At 41.6% G+C, this 20,587-nt stretch overlaps 2 protein-coding genes across 7 annotated transcripts in view; one reads left to right on the top strand and one right to left on the bottom strand.

The window, feature by feature from the left end:
• The window catches only part of vps13d (vacuolar protein sorting 13 homolog D), a 45,179-nt gene extending 36,266 nt beyond the window's left edge, over positions 1 to 8,913 (top strand). For all 6 annotated transcript variants that reach the window (XM_044037621.1, XM_044037620.1, XM_044037624.1 and 3 more), the window contains 14 exons: positions 93 to 201; positions 581 to 751; positions 1,246 to 1,350; positions 1,639 to 1,788; positions 2,424 to 2,573; positions 2,701 to 2,797; positions 2,891 to 3,036; positions 3,571 to 3,705; positions 4,347 to 4,514; positions 4,669 to 4,801; positions 6,020 to 6,215; positions 6,698 to 6,829; positions 6,920 to 7,160; positions 7,989 to 8,913. In XM_044037621.1, coding sequence (XP_043893556.1) covers positions 93 to 201; positions 581 to 751; positions 1,246 to 1,350; positions 1,639 to 1,788; positions 2,424 to 2,573; positions 2,701 to 2,797; positions 2,891 to 3,036; positions 3,571 to 3,705; positions 4,347 to 4,514; positions 4,669 to 4,801; positions 6,020 to 6,215; positions 6,698 to 6,829; positions 6,920 to 7,160; positions 7,989 to 8,120 — 2,065 coding nt within the window. In that variant the 3' untranslated portion in view covers positions 8,121 to 8,913. The remainder of the gene's footprint in view (positions 1 to 92; positions 202 to 580; positions 752 to 1,245; positions 1,351 to 1,638; positions 1,789 to 2,423; positions 2,574 to 2,700; positions 2,798 to 2,890; positions 3,037 to 3,570; positions 3,706 to 4,346; positions 4,515 to 4,668; positions 4,802 to 6,019; positions 6,216 to 6,697; positions 6,830 to 6,919; positions 7,161 to 7,988) is intronic.
• Positions 8,914 to 9,428: 515 nt separating this feature from the next.
• LOC122777450 (immunoglobulin superfamily member 21-like) lies at positions 9,429 to 20,538 on the bottom strand. Its single transcript, XM_044038709.1, has 10 exons — positions 19,660 to 20,538; positions 14,746 to 14,858; positions 14,108 to 14,229; positions 13,881 to 13,999; positions 13,531 to 13,646; positions 12,017 to 12,542; positions 10,771 to 10,871; positions 10,326 to 10,518; positions 10,199 to 10,228; positions 9,429 to 10,113 (listed from the first exon to the last, which is right to left on the bottom strand). The coding sequence occupies exons 1-10, from the start codon at positions 19,727 to 19,729 to the stop codon at positions 10,031 to 10,033; spliced, it is 1,473 nt and encodes a 490-aa protein (XP_043894644.1). The 5' UTR covers positions 19,730 to 20,538; the 3' UTR covers positions 9,429 to 10,030.
• Positions 20,539 to 20,587: the final 49 nt, after the last annotated feature.

Raw genomic sequence — 20,587 nt, 5'->3', positions numbered from 1 at the left:
TTGTAAACAATCTCCTGTACTACATGACGGAACCCAATTTGGAAAGCAAGTGTGAAAATTGGATGTAAAAATGGAGCATCTGTCTCTCCCAGTTTTGAGCCTTTAATGCTGAGGAGGCCTGACTCCCGCCGCAGCACCACCCAGACATGGTACTTCAGCTCCGGCATGTTGACCTGTGGCCTCCCACGGCTGGTCGTACAGGTAAAAACGCCTCCCTACAGTATACAATCTCTTCAAAAAGCATTGCAAATCCTTTGTGTTTTTATACATTTTATTGTTGATTAAAATGTAATCATATCAATTATTGCCTAAACTTGCCACTTTATTCCTCTACTCCACGTTTGATTATCCACGATAACAATGTTAAAACACGTTTGTAGAAATCTGCCTTGGCTCCTGTTTTATTAAATTAGTCTATAATAACTCGATCTTAAATACAGTAAGTGTAGAACAGCCAGCCACCAGAACACAGCACAAACAGCATTTAAAGAACTCTACTTTAGTTGGTAAATGGGCCTTTGATTTTCTCCACTGCAGTTTTCTTTAGTTTCTCTTATGTACTGTGTCTTATACCTTTCAGGTAAAGGGTGGTGTTGCAGGCCTATATGATGGAGCACAGGTGGTGCTGGGACCAGATTCTGGGCTCATGGATCCTGGTCCCGAACAGCAGTTCATCAACCAGAAGATGAGACCTGGTTCTGGGGTGCTGTCGGTTCAGGTGCTGCCAGACGGACCCACCCGTGTCCTGCAGGTGAGAATAAGACCATTAAAGCCCAAAAGGAAAAGTATAAATTGTATTTTTATGCCCTCATGAAGGCAGCACATTTCTGTCTATACATGACTTCCATCCCATTCCTGTAGACACTAAATCCCAGGAATGCCAAGATTAAATTCTGAAACATTTGGGACAAAGGTTCACATGGACTTGGTCTAACTTTTCATTTGTTTTTGTAATGTTTGTCCTTGGGGGTTAGTGTTAAAAGTTCAGCATGTTGCCAAGGTGATTAACCTCTATTATAGGTGAACCAGCTTCACAAGATCAAAACCTGCAAATCCTGTTTCATAATACAGACTCATGTACTTCCATTGGACATACAGTTTGATTACTTTCTCCTGATATCATGCACTGGAAGTCCGATTACAGAGCCTCTTGTAATAGTAACATCTGTTAAAAGCTACGATACTATATACATCCCAATCACGATGATAGCCAACCTCACGTTTTCTACTTGTCCTTGTTTGTAGATCAGTGATTGCACCCAGAGGAGAGTGATCCGCAGCTCGTCCAGCACAGAACAGGACCGGAGCAAAGAGGACGTGGAGAAAAAAGAGCCTGAGCAGGAACTGGAGGTAATTACAACGTGTGACTTTCATAAAAAGTCTGTGTCTGACATTCAGAGTCAATAGTTTCATATTGTGTTCAGATACTTCAAACAATTATGCAGCAACATGCTGTGACTTACAATATTTGTGACTGTATGACATCATTTTACCAAATTGTTTGACAAAACAGTTGAATAACAAGTTTATTTACATTTTAAACTATTAACTGCTCCAATATTAAAAAAGTAGGGGCTCAGACTCATGTAGTGTGTACAGGACAGGTCTACAATTATTTCCCTTTGTCTTCATTTGCAGGTGTTGGTGAACTTGGAAGAAGGTCTGGGTGTATCTCTGGTCAGCAAAGTTCCCGAGGAGCTGGTTTTCACCACACTGTCTGGTATAGACGTCCACTTCACACGCACTGCTGCCAATGAGGTGCTGGAGCTCAGCATTCAAAACATCCAGGTGAGCTCACTACAGCTAAGGAAATGTTCATGTATTTTTTACAGTACTGTGCAAAAGTCACAGCAATCAGCTGTGTTTTTGTTATGACTCTTGCACAGTAATGTTCATAACTGCGTTCCCTAAAAAGCAATTCATCATGTATGGCATGCAAAGAAACATAATCCCTTTTGGAAATGACATGTCAATGTCACTGACAAGTGCATATTGCTGTTCATACAAATACTAAATGTCCTCCTTACATTCAAAGCTATTCCTAACATAGCTCTTCCATTCCTCCCCAGCCTAATTCTTATCTTCACAACGACTCTTACTCTACAATCTTCCTCCTCCCTCCTCCTCATGCTACCCACAGAGCTTTTAGCCGTATAGCTCCTCATCTCTGTAACCCTCTCCAGTTAACCATACATTATTCTGACTCTCTCCCATCCTCAAATCTCGCCTCAAACAGTTGCCTAATGTTTCATTGTTTTTATAGTTGCTGTATTCGTCACTTCCTTGAAATTTGCCCATTAATACAATGTATTACTATTATTCAAATACAATTTGTTGTTGTGATCCAGAAGCTTTGCCTATGTTGCACATAAGTCTCACATCCTAACCTAACCAATCTTTGGTCTGTCGTGCTCTGGTTTCAGGTGGACAACCAGTTGCTTGGTACCACCCAGCCCGTCATGTTGTGTGTCACTCCCAGCTCTGGCGAAAACAGTGTCAATGACATTGGCCCAGCACTGCAGATTAACTCTGTCAAGGTTCCCAGCAACCTCATGCTCACTGATCTCTTCAAGGTGAGAGAGTCACACGCCCTGAATCGCTGCTGTGTTCAACGACAGAGCCTTACACCAATCACAGATGTCTTTATTTTTCATTCTGAATCATGAATCATGTGACCAATGATTTTTCATGTGTTAACAGCACCTGATGGTGACCGCCCGGCGCTTCACCGTGATCATTGAGGAAAAACTGCTGCTCAAACTGCTCAGCTTCTTTGGATGTGGACAGACACAAGCGGGTGCGTCTTTACTCTTCATATCCGAGTGACGACGCTCTGACTGAATACACTAGTATTGTAACGTCAATGATCATTTTATTTTTTTGAATGCAGAGCTGGAGAAGTTAGACGACCTCCACGAGAAGCCCAGTGAAGATGCAGGAACTCCCAAACGTTACTACTTTGAGAACCTGAAGATCAGTCTGCCTCAGGTCAAACTGAGCGTCTTCACCTCTCACAAACTGCCTCCAGATCTCAAGGTACCGCCACATGACCGTTCTCTATCTTTCAAACTACTTTTCTTCCTTTAGTTTGACGCTGTGGAATGAGTTGAACGTATAGTTTATACTGTAACTTTAAACTTTTGATGGACACATTTGGATAGTTAATATGTAACGTTTAATATGTGATAAGCACAAGGCATATTTTTGTAGCAGGTGTTGCAGCATCATGTGCTCTTTGTTGTCTCTTAAACTAACAAAATAACAAACAAAATTCCCTCTAAACACCAAGGGAGGCACTGCAGGATGTGCCCAGCTTTAAATCTGCCCATCTCTCCTCATACACTCACATAGAGGGCGGAAAATAAAAACACAAATAAACCTAAAAAAGAAAGAAAATGTACTACATTTGGGTTCAGTTCACATCATTATGTGCAAGTGTCACCTATGACTTACCTGTGGATTAAAGGAAGTTGTGCCACAGCCTCCTGTCACCACAAAAATTTGAGTCTCTTAATTCTTGTTCTTTAATTCACACGTTTCCTGATGTTTGCTCGACATTGTTTGCTCTAGGCTCTGAAAGGCACCCTGGGTTTCCCACTGGTTCGCTTTGAAGACGCCGTCATCAACATGTACCCGTTCACCAGAGTGCATCCCTACGAGACCCAGGAGATCATCATCAACGACATCCTCAAGCACTTCAGAGAGGTAAGAACGACACACACTCTCTCAACTCAGTTCCCATTTCCCATTTCCAGTAAAACTACATGTTTGGTCCAGGTTAAGAAAATCCCACTTCATTAATGTCTGTTCTGCTACAAAACTTGATAAAATCATCAAAGTCCAAAATGGCTGCCTTTTATTAATCAGACCTGGCTCAGGTGATAGAAAATTAAGTACAGTTATATTATATTCAGTCTTCTGAAAGTCATTTTCCTCAATATTTTACACACTGGACCTTTAAGAAAGTCATTAACTATGTTTAGTGCAATTGTATGAGGTACACATGAGTGGGAAGAACTAATTTTAGCCACTTAACAAAATCACTTAATAAGGTCTATTATATGCTGTTTTAAGAATATGTTCACCACCTTTTCTTGCTACTAGGCAGCTCGTTGTGAAAAGATAAGGGAAGTTTGTGACATAGTTAGATGTCACAGTTCTTACAAAGTATGATTAAAAAAGATAAACAGTAAACAATAAACTGTATGTATGTATATGTGTCCATTTACCTGCTGAACATATCTCTGAACATGTGGTGTCAAGTGTAGACCCAGTGTTCTCTCTCACTCTCTCTGTGCTGGTTACATTATAATCAAACCTACTGTGCGGTGTTTCCCCGTCTGAAGGAGCTGATGAGCCAGGCAGCTCAGATCCTGGGTTCTGTGGACTTCTTGGGAAATCCCATGGGTCTCCTCAATGATGTGACCGAAGGCGTGTCCGAGCTCATCAAGTACGGCAACGTGGGCGGTCTCATACGCAATGTGACGCATGGCGTGTCCAACTCAGCTGCCAAGGTACAGCGACTTCTACTCGTGACTTGTGCAATAACTTGTTTTGGTCATCATATTCAGCTGGTGTTTCAAAATAGGAGCCTTTTGCTTTCTAATTTCTAATTATCTAATGATGTGTGAAGCCACTGAGTGCAAACATGGTGTTGTCGTGCGTCAGTTTGCAGGGACTTTATCAGACGGGCTGGGGAAGACCATGGACAACCGGCACCAGAGTGAGCGAGAGTACATCCGATACCATGGAGCCACCAGTGGAGAGCACCTTGTAGCAGGAATCCATGGACTAGCTCATGGTACAGCTTTGACTCATTTCAGTTTTCAGTTGCTATCAGTGATGCTGACTTTTAGCTCATTTCCTGTATGTTGCTGCCGCTCCCGTGCAGCATCAGATAAGGTTGGACAAATATCTTAGAATACATAAAACTAAAGCCATTAGTGTTCAAAATGGATACATTCAGTTTCGCCCCCTCCTCCCCAGACTCGAGACTCTAGTGGGTTTCTGAAAGATAGAAACAAGGAGCTTTACGTTTACCCCGTGCTACACTATGTTCATGCACATAACCATACACATATTTAACTGTCCCACCACCATTTCCATCTATATTTATATCAGGGCTGAACAGTCAGACATTGTGTTACCTCAGCTTTGCTTCACTCCTTTTGATTTGAAATAAATCTATAATTCAAGTTCTTCTGACGCTAACTCAACCCAGTGTCTAAGTTTGAAAAATGACAACAAGTGGGCTGAGAGCTGAGTGAGGGAGAGTGGGGAGCAGTGTAGTGAAAGGGAGGAGCCTGGAACAATGAACTCCGCACTTATTCGACACTTAAGAGGGGGATCGAAGCATGTGCCAGTAAAGCAAGAGTGGACGAAGCAAACCAGTGGCAACATTTGAATGCAGTAGCTGCTGTTTGTATCATTTCAATACTTAATACATTAAACTGTGAAGATTTGTACCTGGATCAGCCTAATAACATCACAACACACACTTATACACTGGATTCCTCCTAAAAAGGGACTTTGATATACACTGGTCGGAATGTAGTTGTTAATAAAGACTTTTGAGTGTGATTAAAAAATGTGAATTATTGATATTAACTGTTCCACATCAGCAAAATCAAAAAAAGTATTGTTTTGAAAGCCCTGTTCAAATATAAATAGTGTGTATAGGCAGATCATTCGTATTAAATCCGTTCAGATTAAAGTGCAGTAAATGCGTAGTACAGTACATTACACACACAGCTAGTACAGTAAACATTCTGTACATGAACTAATCCTCAGCGTGCGCTGCTGTATTCCAGCAATAATTAATGCAGTACATGCTGTGCTGTGTCAGTGGTCAAAGGATATTAATCCAAATCTCCCACAGTTCACACTGTGTTCATCGCTCATCACCGCGCTGTATAATCTCACCTCTGATTCTGAAAAAGCTGATCTCCTCAGTGATGATTTCAGAGTTCGGTCCACCTGTCAAGTTTTGTCCTCTAAAATAAGCTCTCTTGTTTCCCAGGTATCATCGGTGGAATGACGAGCATCATCACGTCTACAGTGGAGGGGGTGAAGACGGAAGGCGGAGTCAGTGGCTTCTTCTCAGGCTTAGGTAAAGGTCTGGTTGGAACCGTCACCAAACCAGTGGCCGGAGCGCTGGACTTTGCATCAGAGACGGCTCAGACGGTGCGGGACATGGCGAGTCTCAGTAACCACAGGTGGGTGGAGTCTATTATGTCATCGTGGAAGATTACTTGTTCCTGCTCCAAAGAAGCTGAAAATCAGTGAATGCAGGTTTTTGTAATGTGTGAAAAATTAACATAATATTTGCTTCCTTTACTGTTCACTTTATATTATGTCTCAGCTTTATTTTTTATGGTTTTTTGTTCTATCTGTCCACTTTTCTTATGGACATGAAATCTCAAGCACAACCTGAAAGCGTCCTCATTTAACCTCAGCATTTTGTTTTGAAGGCTGTGGTTTGTGACAAAACTTACACATAATAAAAAAAAAAAATATAAGCATATCACTCAAAGCTACTATTCAGAAAATCACGAACTCTTCAGAAAGTAGGATTTTCTCCATGTCCACACAACAGTCAATGCTCAGTCTTCCAAAATGGTGACTAAGGTGGTAACTGAATCTTCTCTGCTTCTCTGCTCTGTCCCTGTACGTGTTGTGTTGTTGCTGCGCTGGTCAGGCTGAGCGTGCAGCGCGTCAGGAAGCCCCGCTGCTGTAAAGGACCTCAGGGTCTGCTGCCTCGATACTCTGCCATACAAGCTGAGGGTCAGGAGCAGCTCTTCCGCCTCACTGACAACATCCACTCAGAGTTGTGAGTCTCTTGAACCGATCGTAGACTAACGCACCGATTACTTGCGCGTCCACCGCTCCCATACTGACTGTGTCCATTTACCCACAACAGCTTCATCGCCGTGGAGCTCATCGACAGCTACTGTGTCCTCATCTCCTCCAAAGTGGTCTACTTCCTGAAGCCAGGGGACTATGTGGACAGAGAGGCCATCTTCTTGGAGGTCAAATACGACGACCTGTACCACTGTCTCGTCTCTAAGGATCATGGGAAGGTGTATGTGCAGCTCACCAAGAAGGCTGAGAGCACCAGCAGTGGTGTGGCCATTCCTGGCCCTTCCCACCAGAAACCCATGGTGAGACATTTTTCTTAGACCCTCTCATTGACTCATTTCATCAAGGAAATCTGATGTTTTAGTAACATAACAGTATTTTTGAAGCATTATTTCAGATTTTTCCAGCAAAAAAAATGTTGCAAACCACTCACTGTCCTACACCCAAATCCATAAAGAAAACAAGCATTTTTCAGCTCCTGGGTAAACAGGAGCTACTGGACTATGGCTGCCTAGTCTGTCATTCTTAATGAATTTTTCCGGCCATTTAACTTGAAAAATAAAGCATTTGCACTTTCTGGTGGATGCAGCAGTGGATGCGCAACTCCCATTTGCTGTGATTTAAAATTGTTGATTTTCTCCATGGGCTTTGGTGCAGGAAATGAGCAGTTTACGTTGAGTTTCCAGAAAAAAAATAGTTTAGTTTCCAGACCTAATAGGCAATCTAACAAGACATCTTAAGATAGCCTAGACTTAAGCAGACATAGATTTGGCTAAATCTGATTTGCCTTGTGTCCCAGCTGGCAGGGAGAGAGTCAAAGGCTGGGTCCAGGAGACGATGGCCACCCTGAACTCTCCCTTTATCATTTACACGTGTTACAGGGTTAATTTTGCAATAAAAATATATATAATTTAATCATTAAGTGACAGTAGCTCAGTGTGGATCAGTAGGTAGTGAGCATTGACAGTAGGTGGTTCAATCCCTGCAATGATGTTTGATAGAAAATAGTGCTTTTATGTTTTAATGTGTGTGTTTGAGTGATCATCAAAACTATTCGCTATTACATTGATATGTTAGTGTTACGATATGAGGTTGTTGACTTCAGTGTCATGTGACAACCCCTTCCACAGGTCCACGTGAAGAGCGAGAGTCTCGCGATCAAAATATCTCAAGAAGTCAACTATGCCAAGAGTCTGTACTACGAGCAGCAGCTCATGCTGCCCGCCACCGAGAACGAGGACTATCTGCTGCTCGAGTCCTGATCGTCCGATCACTGACTTTTTCTGAAAATGTCCGGGAGGTAACAATTTTTATTTATTTTGTAGAGAAAATAAATGTTTTTAAAAGTGTTCGACATTATGCAATTAAGAGACTAGATGCTCGTTCTAGTCACGTGTACATGCACAAGCACTCATGCAAAGGCAGTGGTAGTTTGACTGTGTATGTATAGCGAACAGCTCTAAGGTGTTTCTCTGCTGACACACGTCCTTACATGCGCCATGTGTTTGTGAATAGACAGAAATGTAAATAGAGTCACACGGCAACACTATAAAGCAGTGTACATAGTGTATTAATTAAGAAGTATATTATGGAATAATGGCGGAAGCTAAAATGTGAAATGTAACAAAACTGCCTTTACTACTCTATTTTGTGTATGAGAGTAAATGTGGGTTGGGTGGGTTGGTGGGTGGTTGGGGGCGGGGTCGCGAATTGCACTGACACATGCAGGGGTTGGGACCTGCAGCTCACTGCCTCACATGATCTGGAGCTGTCCATCACTGTCTCTCTGCCTTTTTACAGCCACACACCTCGCGCTCTGAGAGTCTCTACTTTTATTTAGCAAGCCCTTTTTTAAAAATAAAAAAAAAATAATAATAATAATGTTTGTAGCCAGACTTCACTCTTAACGCTTTTGGTTTGGGTTTTTGGTGTCGGATGAGATTTTTCCGTTTGAAATGTGTGCTTCAAAGAGGAGGAGGAGCCTCAGTCTGTGATTCTGTAAAATAACACACATGGACACTTGCTTTAAAATAAACCAACACCACTGCAGCAACACACTGTGTGGGCCGTGTTATTGCCAAGCATCTAAACAGATGTATAGGTATTTATTTATATGCTAGTGTTTGGGCTTTAGCTTGTACGGCTGTTTTATCATCAGCAGGTATTAGGATTAGATTTTTTCTCTCATTTTTAAAAGTCCAGCTTTTGTTCAATAGTCACCGTCACATGGCACCATCAAATATCAATCTCTGTTTCCTAACTATTGTTCTTTTAATTGTCAGAGAACATCAACCAATCCTAAATGGAAGAATTATCACAAAAAGTGTGGTTGTTTGAAATAAATATTAATAATAAACAACATACTGTATATTCCAATGAGAATATAATGGGAACATTTGGTAAATTAATTTCTTTTTGTAAAAGCCATTGAGAGTATAAACATAAAGTATAAACATTGAAGTGTAACTTTTTATTTCTTCATTTATATTTTCTTTTATAGCCAGGTTTTATTTTAGTAGGCTAAACTTTTTTGAATATTTCTTCCATGCAACATGCCACAAGAAATAATGTTGAGTTTGAACAATTATTTTATTTATTTATTTCATATAAATACAGTTGTCAGCAAAATGTTGTAAGTGGAAATCCATGCTGACCTTAAACGGTAAAAATTATTTGGAGCTTTCCAGCCCCAAATTAGAGCTCCATCATTTTAAAGCAGGAAACGCTGATCTCGACGTAGCTTCACGGTTCATAAAGCTGGTCCTGCTTCAGTTCAATAGACACGATTTTGGTCCCCAAGTAAAAATAATTGAAAAGGAATATTATAAGGATGCTGTCTTTGGGAGTTTGTGATGAAGGAAAGCCAAAATAAAGGCCCAAACAATCCTGGACCTAACTTTGGTCCTGACATGGTCAACAGGGTTTTTTGAAGACAAAAATTGTGTACATATGCACTCTACATCCAGAAACTTCCTTTTCAGTCAGAGACATGTTGTACAAGATCTGTTCATGTCTCGCGTTCAGGTCGTCCTGCTCCTTAAATATTCCTGTTGCTGCTAACAGCAGGATGGAGATACTGTAAGTGGGATGGGCCTGTTATCGAAGAGCTGTTGCCACAGGTAGATGTCGGTGCAGGTGCTGAGTGGAGCAGCAGCAGCAGCAGAGTCTTGAGTCACGTCAGCTCACTGACAAAGCACAGCAGCGGCAGCATGGACGTTAACGTCAGGGAACACTGGCTAATCCCCACGTCCGTAGCTGCACAAATAACAAAGGGATTACACATTTTTTGCTATGACATACATGTAAAAAGTTAATAACGTTAACGGCGGCATAGACCTACCGATCAGTTGTTTCTTCAATCTTGGGTTCTCTGCAAAAACAACACAACATGAATACAGCATCGACTGGCTGCACACTGGACAAAATGATAAATTCTGAGGTCAAAATGCTTCCACAAACAAACCCACCAAACAAAATGAGGCGGGTGTGAGTGTCCGTGGAGCCCAGAGGATTCTGGGCCATGCAGCGGAACATGGAGCCATTGAGATCGGCGGGGACTCTGTCCAGGACGAGCTGTCTACCGCGATGCTCCTCTCGGCCGTCCAGCAGGCGTCCCCCGACCATGGTCCAGGTGAACATGGGCTCAGGGAAGACCTCGCTCTGCAGAGGAGAAACCAGAATGAAGACTCTTACAAGATAGAGATTGTACCGATTCATGTGCGGCTCACATAGATCAGAGCCCTGCAAAGTTACTACATTCTACACAGTTACAACCGTCAGGTAAAGAAATCAATATTGCTGACCAGGAGGACAGAGCTCAAACAGCGGTAAGTAGAGTACCTTAAAAAAATCATATCCTTGAAATTGTAACGACACACTGGTGATATTTCACTGTGTCTGTGTGAAACTCACTGCCGACGGTCCCAGCTGGTAGTCCTGGACTGTGATGTACACCGTGTCTCCCACCTTGGCCCTGCTGGGACTCATGGATAGTTTTGGTCCTCGTGGAGCAGCTGGTTGAAAAATACACGCGCACATTGGACAGTTTTTGGACAATGAGACAACACTACTGTATATATATATATGAATAACAGAAAACATTTCTAGGTTCTATCCAACTGCTCCGAAGAGATTCTCTACACGTCCAACACCTCTTCATGTAACTATAAACCAGCTGAAGGCTCAGTCTGACTTAGTCACTGTTTACTGTTCCCACTTCATTTTGATTTAATGAATCAGTGGTTTATTTGCCCCCATTTGATTCTTTGTAACCTTGAATTTCTAGCTGCAGTCTGTTCTTTGATGGGCATTTTTTTAATGAGCCAGACATTTATGTGTCGTGTCTGGCTGCTAAACTGTGAATCACCATGGCAGACTATGACTGCTCTCCGACGCGCGTGTCGAAGTACCGAGAGAAAACGGGGAAAAAGACGAGCTCCACGTCTCACTTTCAATTTTGCGCAATTGCATTTCAACATACCAGAGAGCTGCTAAGGTTGCTGGAATGGATTATATATGCCCAGACCCTCTTGAGACTTTTAAATTGTCTAAAAATCTACTTTGTGTCTGTCTGTTATTGTGTTGTGTGTTTCGCAGGTGGTGCAATATAATATGGTATTTCTATTGTCTGCTGCTGTTTTATTGATGTGATTATGTACAGCACTTTGGTTGCGTCATGGTGCTTTTCCATTATACAGTTCTCGCAGTTGTACCCGGCTCGACTGTACCCGGTTTTGGTTTCAGTCACGTCATTTTCCGTCGACGGGGTTGTCATAGTACGGCTGCACGACGACTGCTATGATGTCATTTCATACGCGGCACAAACACACAAACTGGTGACGAGCAAAGCGGTTGTTTTTCAGTGTAACTGAATCATTTGAGTCAGTTGATTAAAAAGATTTGTTCACAGAACAATACTTCCTGCATGACCGGACACATTTCCACGCTAAATGTTGGAGATTAGTCTCTCTGTCTGTTGACGTCACTTAGGACGTATTGTATTGCATAGTATTGGCTCAGCTCACTTGAAGCTAGAATTGTATAGTGAAAAAGCAACAGAAACGTGCTTTATCAACACATTTTGACCTGTGGGAAGTTGTACTGCGGACATAATTATTGAGATTGGAAACAATTCTGTAAATTTAGCAGAATGACTCACCCAGTGTGACCTCAGCCTGCATGGGCATGGACAACGCAGGGTGGCTGACCTCGCAGCTGAACAGAGCATCGTTGTCCAGCTGAGGGTTGAGCCTCCAGGTCAGCATGGCTCTCACCTCCATGGTGCCATCGCCTGCCGGCTGCTGCCGGTGCTGGAAGTAGTAGAGTGGGTCACTGCTCTGGACCCAGCGGGGAAACTCTCGGCTCACCACCGTTTCAGGGATCGTTTCAGTGGTCGGCTCGGGGTCGGACTCTGACCCCTGCTCCTGAGCCTGTTCCGAGCCAACGTCTGGGCCATCTTGGCCCAGCTGAGCCAGTTTCCCCTCTTCTTTCAGCAGGGACATGGACTTTTGGAGTTTAGTGTCATCAAGGTCTTGACTGGTGGGAACCTCAGAAATCCAGTTCCCCATCTTGCGTTGACCCTGTTTCTTTTCTTGACTTGGTTTCTTTTTTTGGACTTCCACTGAGGAGAAATTCTGGGAAGATGGCAGCACATCTATAAGCTCACCGTCCCTTTTAAAGTGCACCTGGAAGTTAGAGACAAAGCTAGGTGAGCTCAACAAAAACAGTGGAAGAACATTTTCTAATTTTCTATCACATAGTTGTGTGTGTCATGGCTGACTTTATAGCAAGGATTGCTAACTTAGCTAAAGCGATGCCAACTTCACGATGTGTTGTTGTTGGGTTTTTGGACGTTAAACCTTCTCTAGCATGGCTAACACTCCACTTTGAGTCTGGAAAGGGAAGTTACTGCTTCCAGAACTAAATCAAAATGCCTCTGTATGCAGTTGGATAGACCCACAACCAATCCAACCAATAAACCACATGACGTATGCAATGTGAAGGAAACTTTGTCAACAAATGTGCTTGTAGTAGTTTTCCAGGGGGCAGGCTTGCCAGGCTAAGTCTTCTCTAGTATATACAGTGCATATACACACATCCATGTAACCCCTTCATATTAATCACTAATAGATTTTGGAAAAAGGTCACAGAGGACACGGCTCAAAGCTCTAAATAGCTTTTTCAGACTTGAGTCTGCAGCAAGCATCGATTGAAGACATTGGATTTTTTTGTCTGCAGCAGAATTTGATTGAAAGAATTTAGTTACTTTAATCATATTGAGGTCCACACACCGGCGTAGTCGCTAGCACTGTTGCCTCACAGCAAGAAGGTCCCTCGTTCAAATCCTGGTTTGATCGAGGGCCATTCTGTCTGGAGTTTATCTTCACCCACAGTCCTGAAAACATGGATAGGTTTATTGAACACTCTAAAATGCCTGTAGGTGTGAATTTGAAAGTAAATGGTATATCTTCATATATGATTGCTTTGTAACGGACTGTCCGACCTGTCCAGGCTGTACCCCGCCTTTCACCCTACAGTATGTCTGCTGGGATAGGCTCCAGTGACCCGCGACTCCCATGTGGAGGATCAAGCGCTAGACGAGTGACGAATGGGAGGATTATGAAGCGTCCCTTCCTCGCCCAAAAAGACAAAGAATAAAAAGCTCTATCTCACCACGGGAGCTGGCTTTGCTCCAGTGACCACGCAAACCAGAGTGAAGTTCTGGGCCTCGTAGCGGCTGAAAGGAGCTTGAGCGTTAGCTGCTACCAGAGAGATTGAGTTGGGAGGTACTGCAGAAAAAAACAACAGCAGAGACAAGTAAAGTATGTTCTCAATATTCTTAACTTTATGATTTAATTGTGCTCAGCTTTGACTGTTCTCTCTTTAAAAGGTGTGTACTTTTATAACTTCTAACTGATGAGTATTTGTATAATAACTGCATAGGTAATAAAAAAGTGTACACTGTGAAACCTTGAATTATAAACTTTCAAATGTTCATCTTCTTCCAACCCTGGAACACATACCAATGACAGTGAGGGTGATGCTGCCAGAGGCTAGAAAGACTTTGTCTCTGGAAGTTTTGTCATAGATCCCGACATGACACTCGTACAGTCCGTCATCTTCCATCTGGACCTCAGGAACCCTGTCCGTAGAAAAACAGAGTAGATTTGCCAACTGTTAATGCTGAACAACTCTGACCCTGATGGAATTGAGTGATATGTGGATGTCATGTAGTAGAGGCTCGTCTTACCGCACAGTTGACTGGTAGACCAGGTCTTCCTCTCTGCGGCTGTCCTCCATGTGGGAGTGGCTAGTGTTGTAAATTGCATCATAGGTGAAAATCTTCTGCTTGGCACCGCCTCCTTCCATCACCTGAGCCGGTGAGATTTATCGTATATTAGCGTCAAATTGTAGCGGACAATAGAAGCCAACTTTAACTCTAGTGAATTATCTTGTTTGGCGGGATCAGGGCCGGCTCTTGGCATAGGCGATATAGGTGGTCGCCTAGAGCGCCATCTGCTGGAGGGGCGCCGCGAGGCGCAAAAACAATGAAAATAAAAACAATGAAAATAAAAATGATTTTCTATTCCCAGTCGCCCTCATTTGGATGTTCTCTCTTGAAAATAATAAATATTAACAAATGAATAAACAATAATGTTCCTAAAATGTGGTGCTGCTGAATCACATGACGGGTGACCTCAGGGTCAGAGCAGGGGGTGGGGCACCGGAGAGCAATCTCGCCTAGGGCACAAAATTAGGTAGAGCCGGCCCTGGGCGGGATGAATGCTAATTGTCCCCGCCCACAAACGCTACCCTCAGTCAAGAACAAACGTAGACAAGATGTTGAAATATACAGTTCCAACACATGCATAGAATTTGCATGCTCACCTGAAACCACACAATCTCTCGGAGTTTGCCGTCGGTCTGGAAGTTGCACTTGAGAGTGACTGTGTCTCCGATGACGACGGGAGGAAGAGGTTCAGTGGAAACGGTTAAATAACCTGCCAAACAGAAAGGACAAGGACACTATTCTGAATGAGTTCTTAGTCATTTGATACTTTACTCTTTTTTTTTTTAAAGTGAACTATAGCAGCCCTAGTGGGCCGTTATTTGTGTTTTAAAATTAAGTTGTAAATTACTGTAAAATAATGTTAAAGTCAGAAATGTGAATTCAACCCAGTCTTTTCACACACCAGTAGTGAACACACACAAGTGGACAGCACTTATCTGCATCTGGGGAGCAATGGGGATTGGGTGCCTTGCTCAGAGGCAATCCGTCCTGAGATTTGAACCAACAATCTCCCAGTTAGAAGCCCAATTCCTTTCCTCTTCCCCATGTATGATAGATTTTAAGACCTAATATAGCAGGTAACATATATGTATCTATACGTATTTGGCAATATTGTGAGATTTTATCTGTGAGTATCCAGTGACAAAACTTAAAAATAACAGCTGTATTCTGCAGACACTGGTGAAGATGATGTCATTTTATTTTTCTAGGAAAATGAGGATCTGAACAGCTGTGCCTCGCAGCAAAGGGAGAGCGTTTTTTGTTTTGTTATTGTTGCAGGTTTTTTTTTTAGACAATGTCTCAGAGCAAAGGTAACACGGGAACACGACAAAGGTCAGAAAACATCCAGAACTTTACAGGAACAGATTCAGATTGCACCTGGAAACAGACAAACAACATGTGCTGACCAGTGAAACTGGATTAAAACACAGTTAATTTTTAAGTTCTAGTTGTATCTGTGAAGCTGATATAAGGGAAATGTGTGTGAAAACATCAACTATTTCTTTATTATGGAACGGCAAAGCCATAGAACTCATGTCCCTAATAAAGCAGCATCATATGGTACATATAATATGATTTTGTCAGACAATGTGTAATGTGATGACTTTGAAACCTTAAAATTATACAACAAGAAATAAAAAAGAGCGGATTAACGTTTGAATAATGTTGGATCAAGCGTTTGCTGTGTGGATTTTTCCTTGAAATGCTCCAGAAACATTTTTAATATGGACTTTATGGCTAAAAGCTGACCCTGACCCTCACACACAGGCAGCTCACAGCTCTCTGCTCACTTATTCTAATCCCCATATGCAACAGTATTTACACCCGGGCCGAGAGTTACGCGTTGATGTGCTGTGACCACTGGGATTCAGCGGGTTAATGCAATTAATGCAAAGTCTTCAAGTGCACAAACGTGCGACGACTGACCCACAAAACACACACACACACAAAGCACATGGATGAACACGCAGAAGAGAGACATTCATAAACATGACTTGTTGCTAAGCAACATCAAACAATTACTGTGACAAATTCCCGTAGGGCCATGTGGAGTTTAGACAAAATATTGTATTTGAGTCGTATATATATATATAATATTGTATATGTGATTAAAAATACTCTGTATACAATCGTATATACAACACATTTTGTGAGACACAAAGTATTACATAATATTGGGTTTCAAATATATTACACTGATTATTGCAGTAAATAAACAATATAGTAATAGTTTGGTGATCATTTTTATCATAATGAAGTAATATTATGCTAATAGCATGTTCTTTCCTTAGCGATCACCAAGTAACAGCCTCATTTTATTATGTAATATGGTTATTATTAAAGCATTTTAATGTGAAGGTATTACTTTGATGATAATGTATATTATTGTTGTTACTACACTGGGAATTGCATTAGAAATAAGACGATATTTTATTTTTACAGTCACATTACTAATGATCACCGTGTGGGATTTAGTATAATTTCACATGTAAATATGTATGTGATACAAGCACATGTGATTCTCAGATTATGGTCTGTCGAACTGTGTCAGATTTTACACATGGTATAATTTCACATGCTGTCTTTTCACACAGTGGGACATTATATTTATATCTGTGTGCGTGTGCACGTGTCCTGTCGCTTTAAAGGGACAGAGACACAAATCTGCCCAGGAGCAAGTGCAGCAGGTGTGTGTGTGTGTGTGTGTGTTTGTCTTATAATGTCCACGAGCGGAATGACTGAGACACTGCGGTGTCCTCTGTTATCACGGTCAGCCTGACCTCCTCTAACACTGGCCTGCGCTGCAGGGGCGTCAACCGCGTCCACAGATTATTTTCCCCATGTTTTTCCCCTCTTAATCCTCGCTCCAGCTTTTTCATTCACAGAGCAAACCCATTTGCCAATCTCTGTTCTCTCTCTCCACACACACACACACGGAGATTAACACATATCAGAATAACCATGAAGTCCACTTGATTCATTATGTCCTGCCTGTTGTCGACAGCAATCACTGAAGTGAAGTGAAGCATATTTTGGGATTGAGATTAAGAGAAACAGCATTGTGTATATATTTCATTAAGGTTTGGCCACTCGTCGTGGTCCGACTTACTTTGACCAACAGAAAGGACAATTCAACAGCTTAGCCTTTTAGAGAGGGCTATATATAATCAGTTACATAATCAGTTCATCGCTCTATAATCAATTTTGGATTAATCACTTAAACCAGAGGTTTCAAACGCGTGGCCCCCTACGAGTACTTCACTCAATATCAGGTTATAATGAAAACATGGCAAAACAAACCTTGTTTACTGCAATTAAAATAATAATAATAATAATATTATTAGTATGTACACTTTTACAATATACTGTATATGATTGTGTTTAATGTTATGTTGTGTTCATTATTTAATTTACTTCATTCATGTCTCTGTTTGATATTTATACATTTATTTTGCACACATTTTTGTATTTGTTTGTATTTTTGTGTAAGTGTGCACAATTAAAACGTGTTTATGCTCATCACACACTCATAGTCCATATCGCTTGTGTTATGATGTAATTCATTATTTAATTTAATTTGATTCGATTTCTGTCTCTTTTCGATATTCGATTTCTTTCGCGTCATAGATGTGTTTTTATTGTGAAGGGGTGCATCATTGCATGTGGAAACAAACACTTTTACTTTGAAATACTGTGAAATATCATCACGAATATCTTTATTACAGTATCATGATGGAATATTTTTAAACTCATATTGCCCACTCCCTACTGAGCAGATGTTTTTTTCCCCCCAATTTCTTCTCTAGACCGACCCCCTCTTGAGCAGACTGGATGGGCCCCAGGTCATGTGACTTTCACACCCCTGACAGAAGGGCCCTCTGAGGGACAAATGTCATTATTAAACAACACTTTCACATGTTTTTTTTAGTCATAAAACGCTGGTCTATGTGCGTGAGGAGCACATCTCCTCAGACTCCCGCAGACTCCTCCTTTGCTCTCAGTGGAAAGGCTTGCGGCGTCTGCTGCTGCTGCTGCCTCAGATCTGTGTTTTGCAGCATTCATAATCTAAACTCTAGACAGGAGCTTCTAAGATCATAGACGGAACATCTGTGATTTCAGCCGTGGGATTAACATCCGTGCACTTTGTGGTGCAGGGACGAGCATTTAATCATTTTAAAGAACAGATTACCTTGAGCAATACGAGTCAAAAGTCAGACAATGTTTGAAGGTGAAACGGCATTAGGTAACTTAGCTGTTCTCCGCCGTTGTGATGCCAGGCATTTAATAAAGCTCGGGTTCTAAGGGTTCTAAGGAGGTCAGTGGTTTATGTGCTCCACGTTGAATGCTCAGAATATTTATTTCTGTCACCTTTTCTTTCCGTTTCCTAGCAGCTGCTAGCGCTCACTGAATTTAATTTGGCATATAAAGAAATTGCTTTGTGTCAGAGAACAACACAAAGGTTTATTCTTCTGTTCCAGTTATGAATAAGCGATGAGCAATAACTTATATATACAAATATCTAAATTAAATTCAAAATGTGAACATCGGCACCACCACCCCTGGTAAACCTTGTGCTATAAAGACAGCTCTAAGCTGTCGTTCATAATCCAGCCCCTTGCAATAAACCGTTATATTCAGTTTGATGTGAAGAGACTTAAACCTTCTTCAGTTGCATCATTTATCACAGTGTCTGTTTTCCACACCTCTACAACACTTTACCAAGCAAACTACATATTAGTTGCAATGATCGATTACCATACTTTAGCTCACACGTTGGATTTAGGGAAGAAATTTGAAAACAAATTTAAATGCATTTTTAGCCACAGCTCAGTTTCTATCAGTGAACAGAATAGACTTAGTTGTTGTGACATGGTTTAGTATTGAAGTTCAAACACTGCATGACGACTCCTCTTAACTGAAGTTCCAAATAAAGTCCAGTTGGAGACGATTAGATTTTCTTAGACGACCAAGGAAAAGGGTTAAAGGTCATCCCTCGTCCACGTATTTTAAGAAAAATGAATGAAGTCAGGAAAAATTCATGCAACAGAGCAATCTACAAAACTCAGGACCCACAGACTGTGGATCGTGTGAGATAGTGTTATATGTCTTATATGTAATTAATTTACCAAATATCTCTTGAAAATTGATTTGTTTAACAAATTCAAAACAACATAGGTGTAAATGAGTCACTACGTTATGCATAATTTGTGGTTTGGGTCACAATAGTTTAAAAAGTGGTCTGGTCCCCCATGTAGAAAGTTTTGGAAACAATGATGTAGATATAATGATATAGTCTCGTTAGCGTCATAAATCATCACCTTTCAAATGAACTATTAATAAAATAGAATCCTAACACAAGCATACAGTCTCACTTCTCAACAAAAACTAAAACACAAAATCACATCTGTCACTGTCCCGTAACTGTTTCCACGCTGAACTTTCCACGCTGCCCTGCTCTGCACTTCATTCACAGTGTGGGTCATCGTGGGATGGACATCGTGGACACTCACCGACTGTTGGACGAGCAGAGAGGAGGAGGAGGAGGAGGAGGAGGAAGCAGAGGCTGAGCAGAGCTGTCATCTTGATGGATTCTGCTGCTCACATCTTCATCACAGCAGCGTTTCCCTGACCATCCTTCACGCTGACACTGCCTCGCTCTGCTGCTCAGGGTAAAGGATTACAGCAGGGCTCTCTCTCTCTCTCTCTCTCTCTCTCTCTCACACTCTCTGTCTGTGCAGTCAACTGACTTTTATCCGTCTTTTCAGGCCATTGCTGCTGGGGGCGGGGATTGAGGTGAAACATGTTTATTTTCCGCATAACTGATGCAACTTGAGAGAAGCCATCAAGAGGTCAGCAGCTGTTTACATTAAGAACACATGTTTAGATGATGATGAGATTCATCATCAGGTCTGATGAGCCTGAGCCATCTGTGGAATCAAGATCTCTGGTCTATTTTAGAACTAGATTTATACAACTCTACTGTTTATTTCAGTCCATAAAAAGAAAGTTAAATACCACCAGGCGACACAATATAATTATACCAAAGTAATATATTATTCATTATTTGTTCTGAGTGAATGGTGTAAAACAGCCTTCTGTCCACTCATACAGTTTCATACATTATGTACCAACAGAGATCATGCGATTCATTATATGAAGAAGAAGAGAATCAGGTTCTTGGAGTGGTCATTAATCCTAGAGAAGCATGATCACGTTACCATTAGAGTGTTTGCTTTTACTGATTGTTTGTTTTATTATTCACTATAGCGGATGAAACAGATATTTGATGTGGCAAAGGTATTTACGCTGGATGTCCTTCCTGAAGCAACCCTCCCCTTTATCTGGGCTTGGGACTAGGAGTACACTGGATGTGGCCCCCTGTGGCTGGGGTCAATTTATAGCCCTTTTCCATTATGGTCCCAGCTCGCCTTGTCTGGA

This window comes from Solea senegalensis, linkage group LG11, assembly GCF_019176455.1.
Source record: "Solea senegalensis isolate Sse05_10M linkage group LG11, IFAPA_SoseM_1, whole genome shotgun sequence".
Taxonomy (NCBI): Eukaryota; Metazoa; Chordata; class Actinopteri; order Pleuronectiformes; family Soleidae; genus Solea; species Solea senegalensis.
This window is presented reverse-complemented; position numbering and strand designations above follow the sequence as displayed.

What these genes read in the sequence shown, in the direction of transcription:
- LOC122777450 (XM_044038709.1), bottom strand. Translation starts at nt 19,729, where the DNA reads ATGACAGCTCTGCTCAGCCTCTGCTTCCTCCTCCTCCTCCTCCTCCTC. An exon ending in GAGAGATTGTGTGGTTTCAG is followed by an intron (nt 14,230 to 14,745) that starts GTGAGCATGCAA and finishes TCACCGGCTCAG; the next exon opens with GTGATGGAAGGAGGCGGTGC. An exon ending in CATCACCCTCACTGTCATTG is followed by an intron (nt 13,647 to 13,880) that starts GTATGTGTTCCA and finishes TTTTTTCTGCAG; the next exon opens with TACCTCCCAACTCAATCTCT.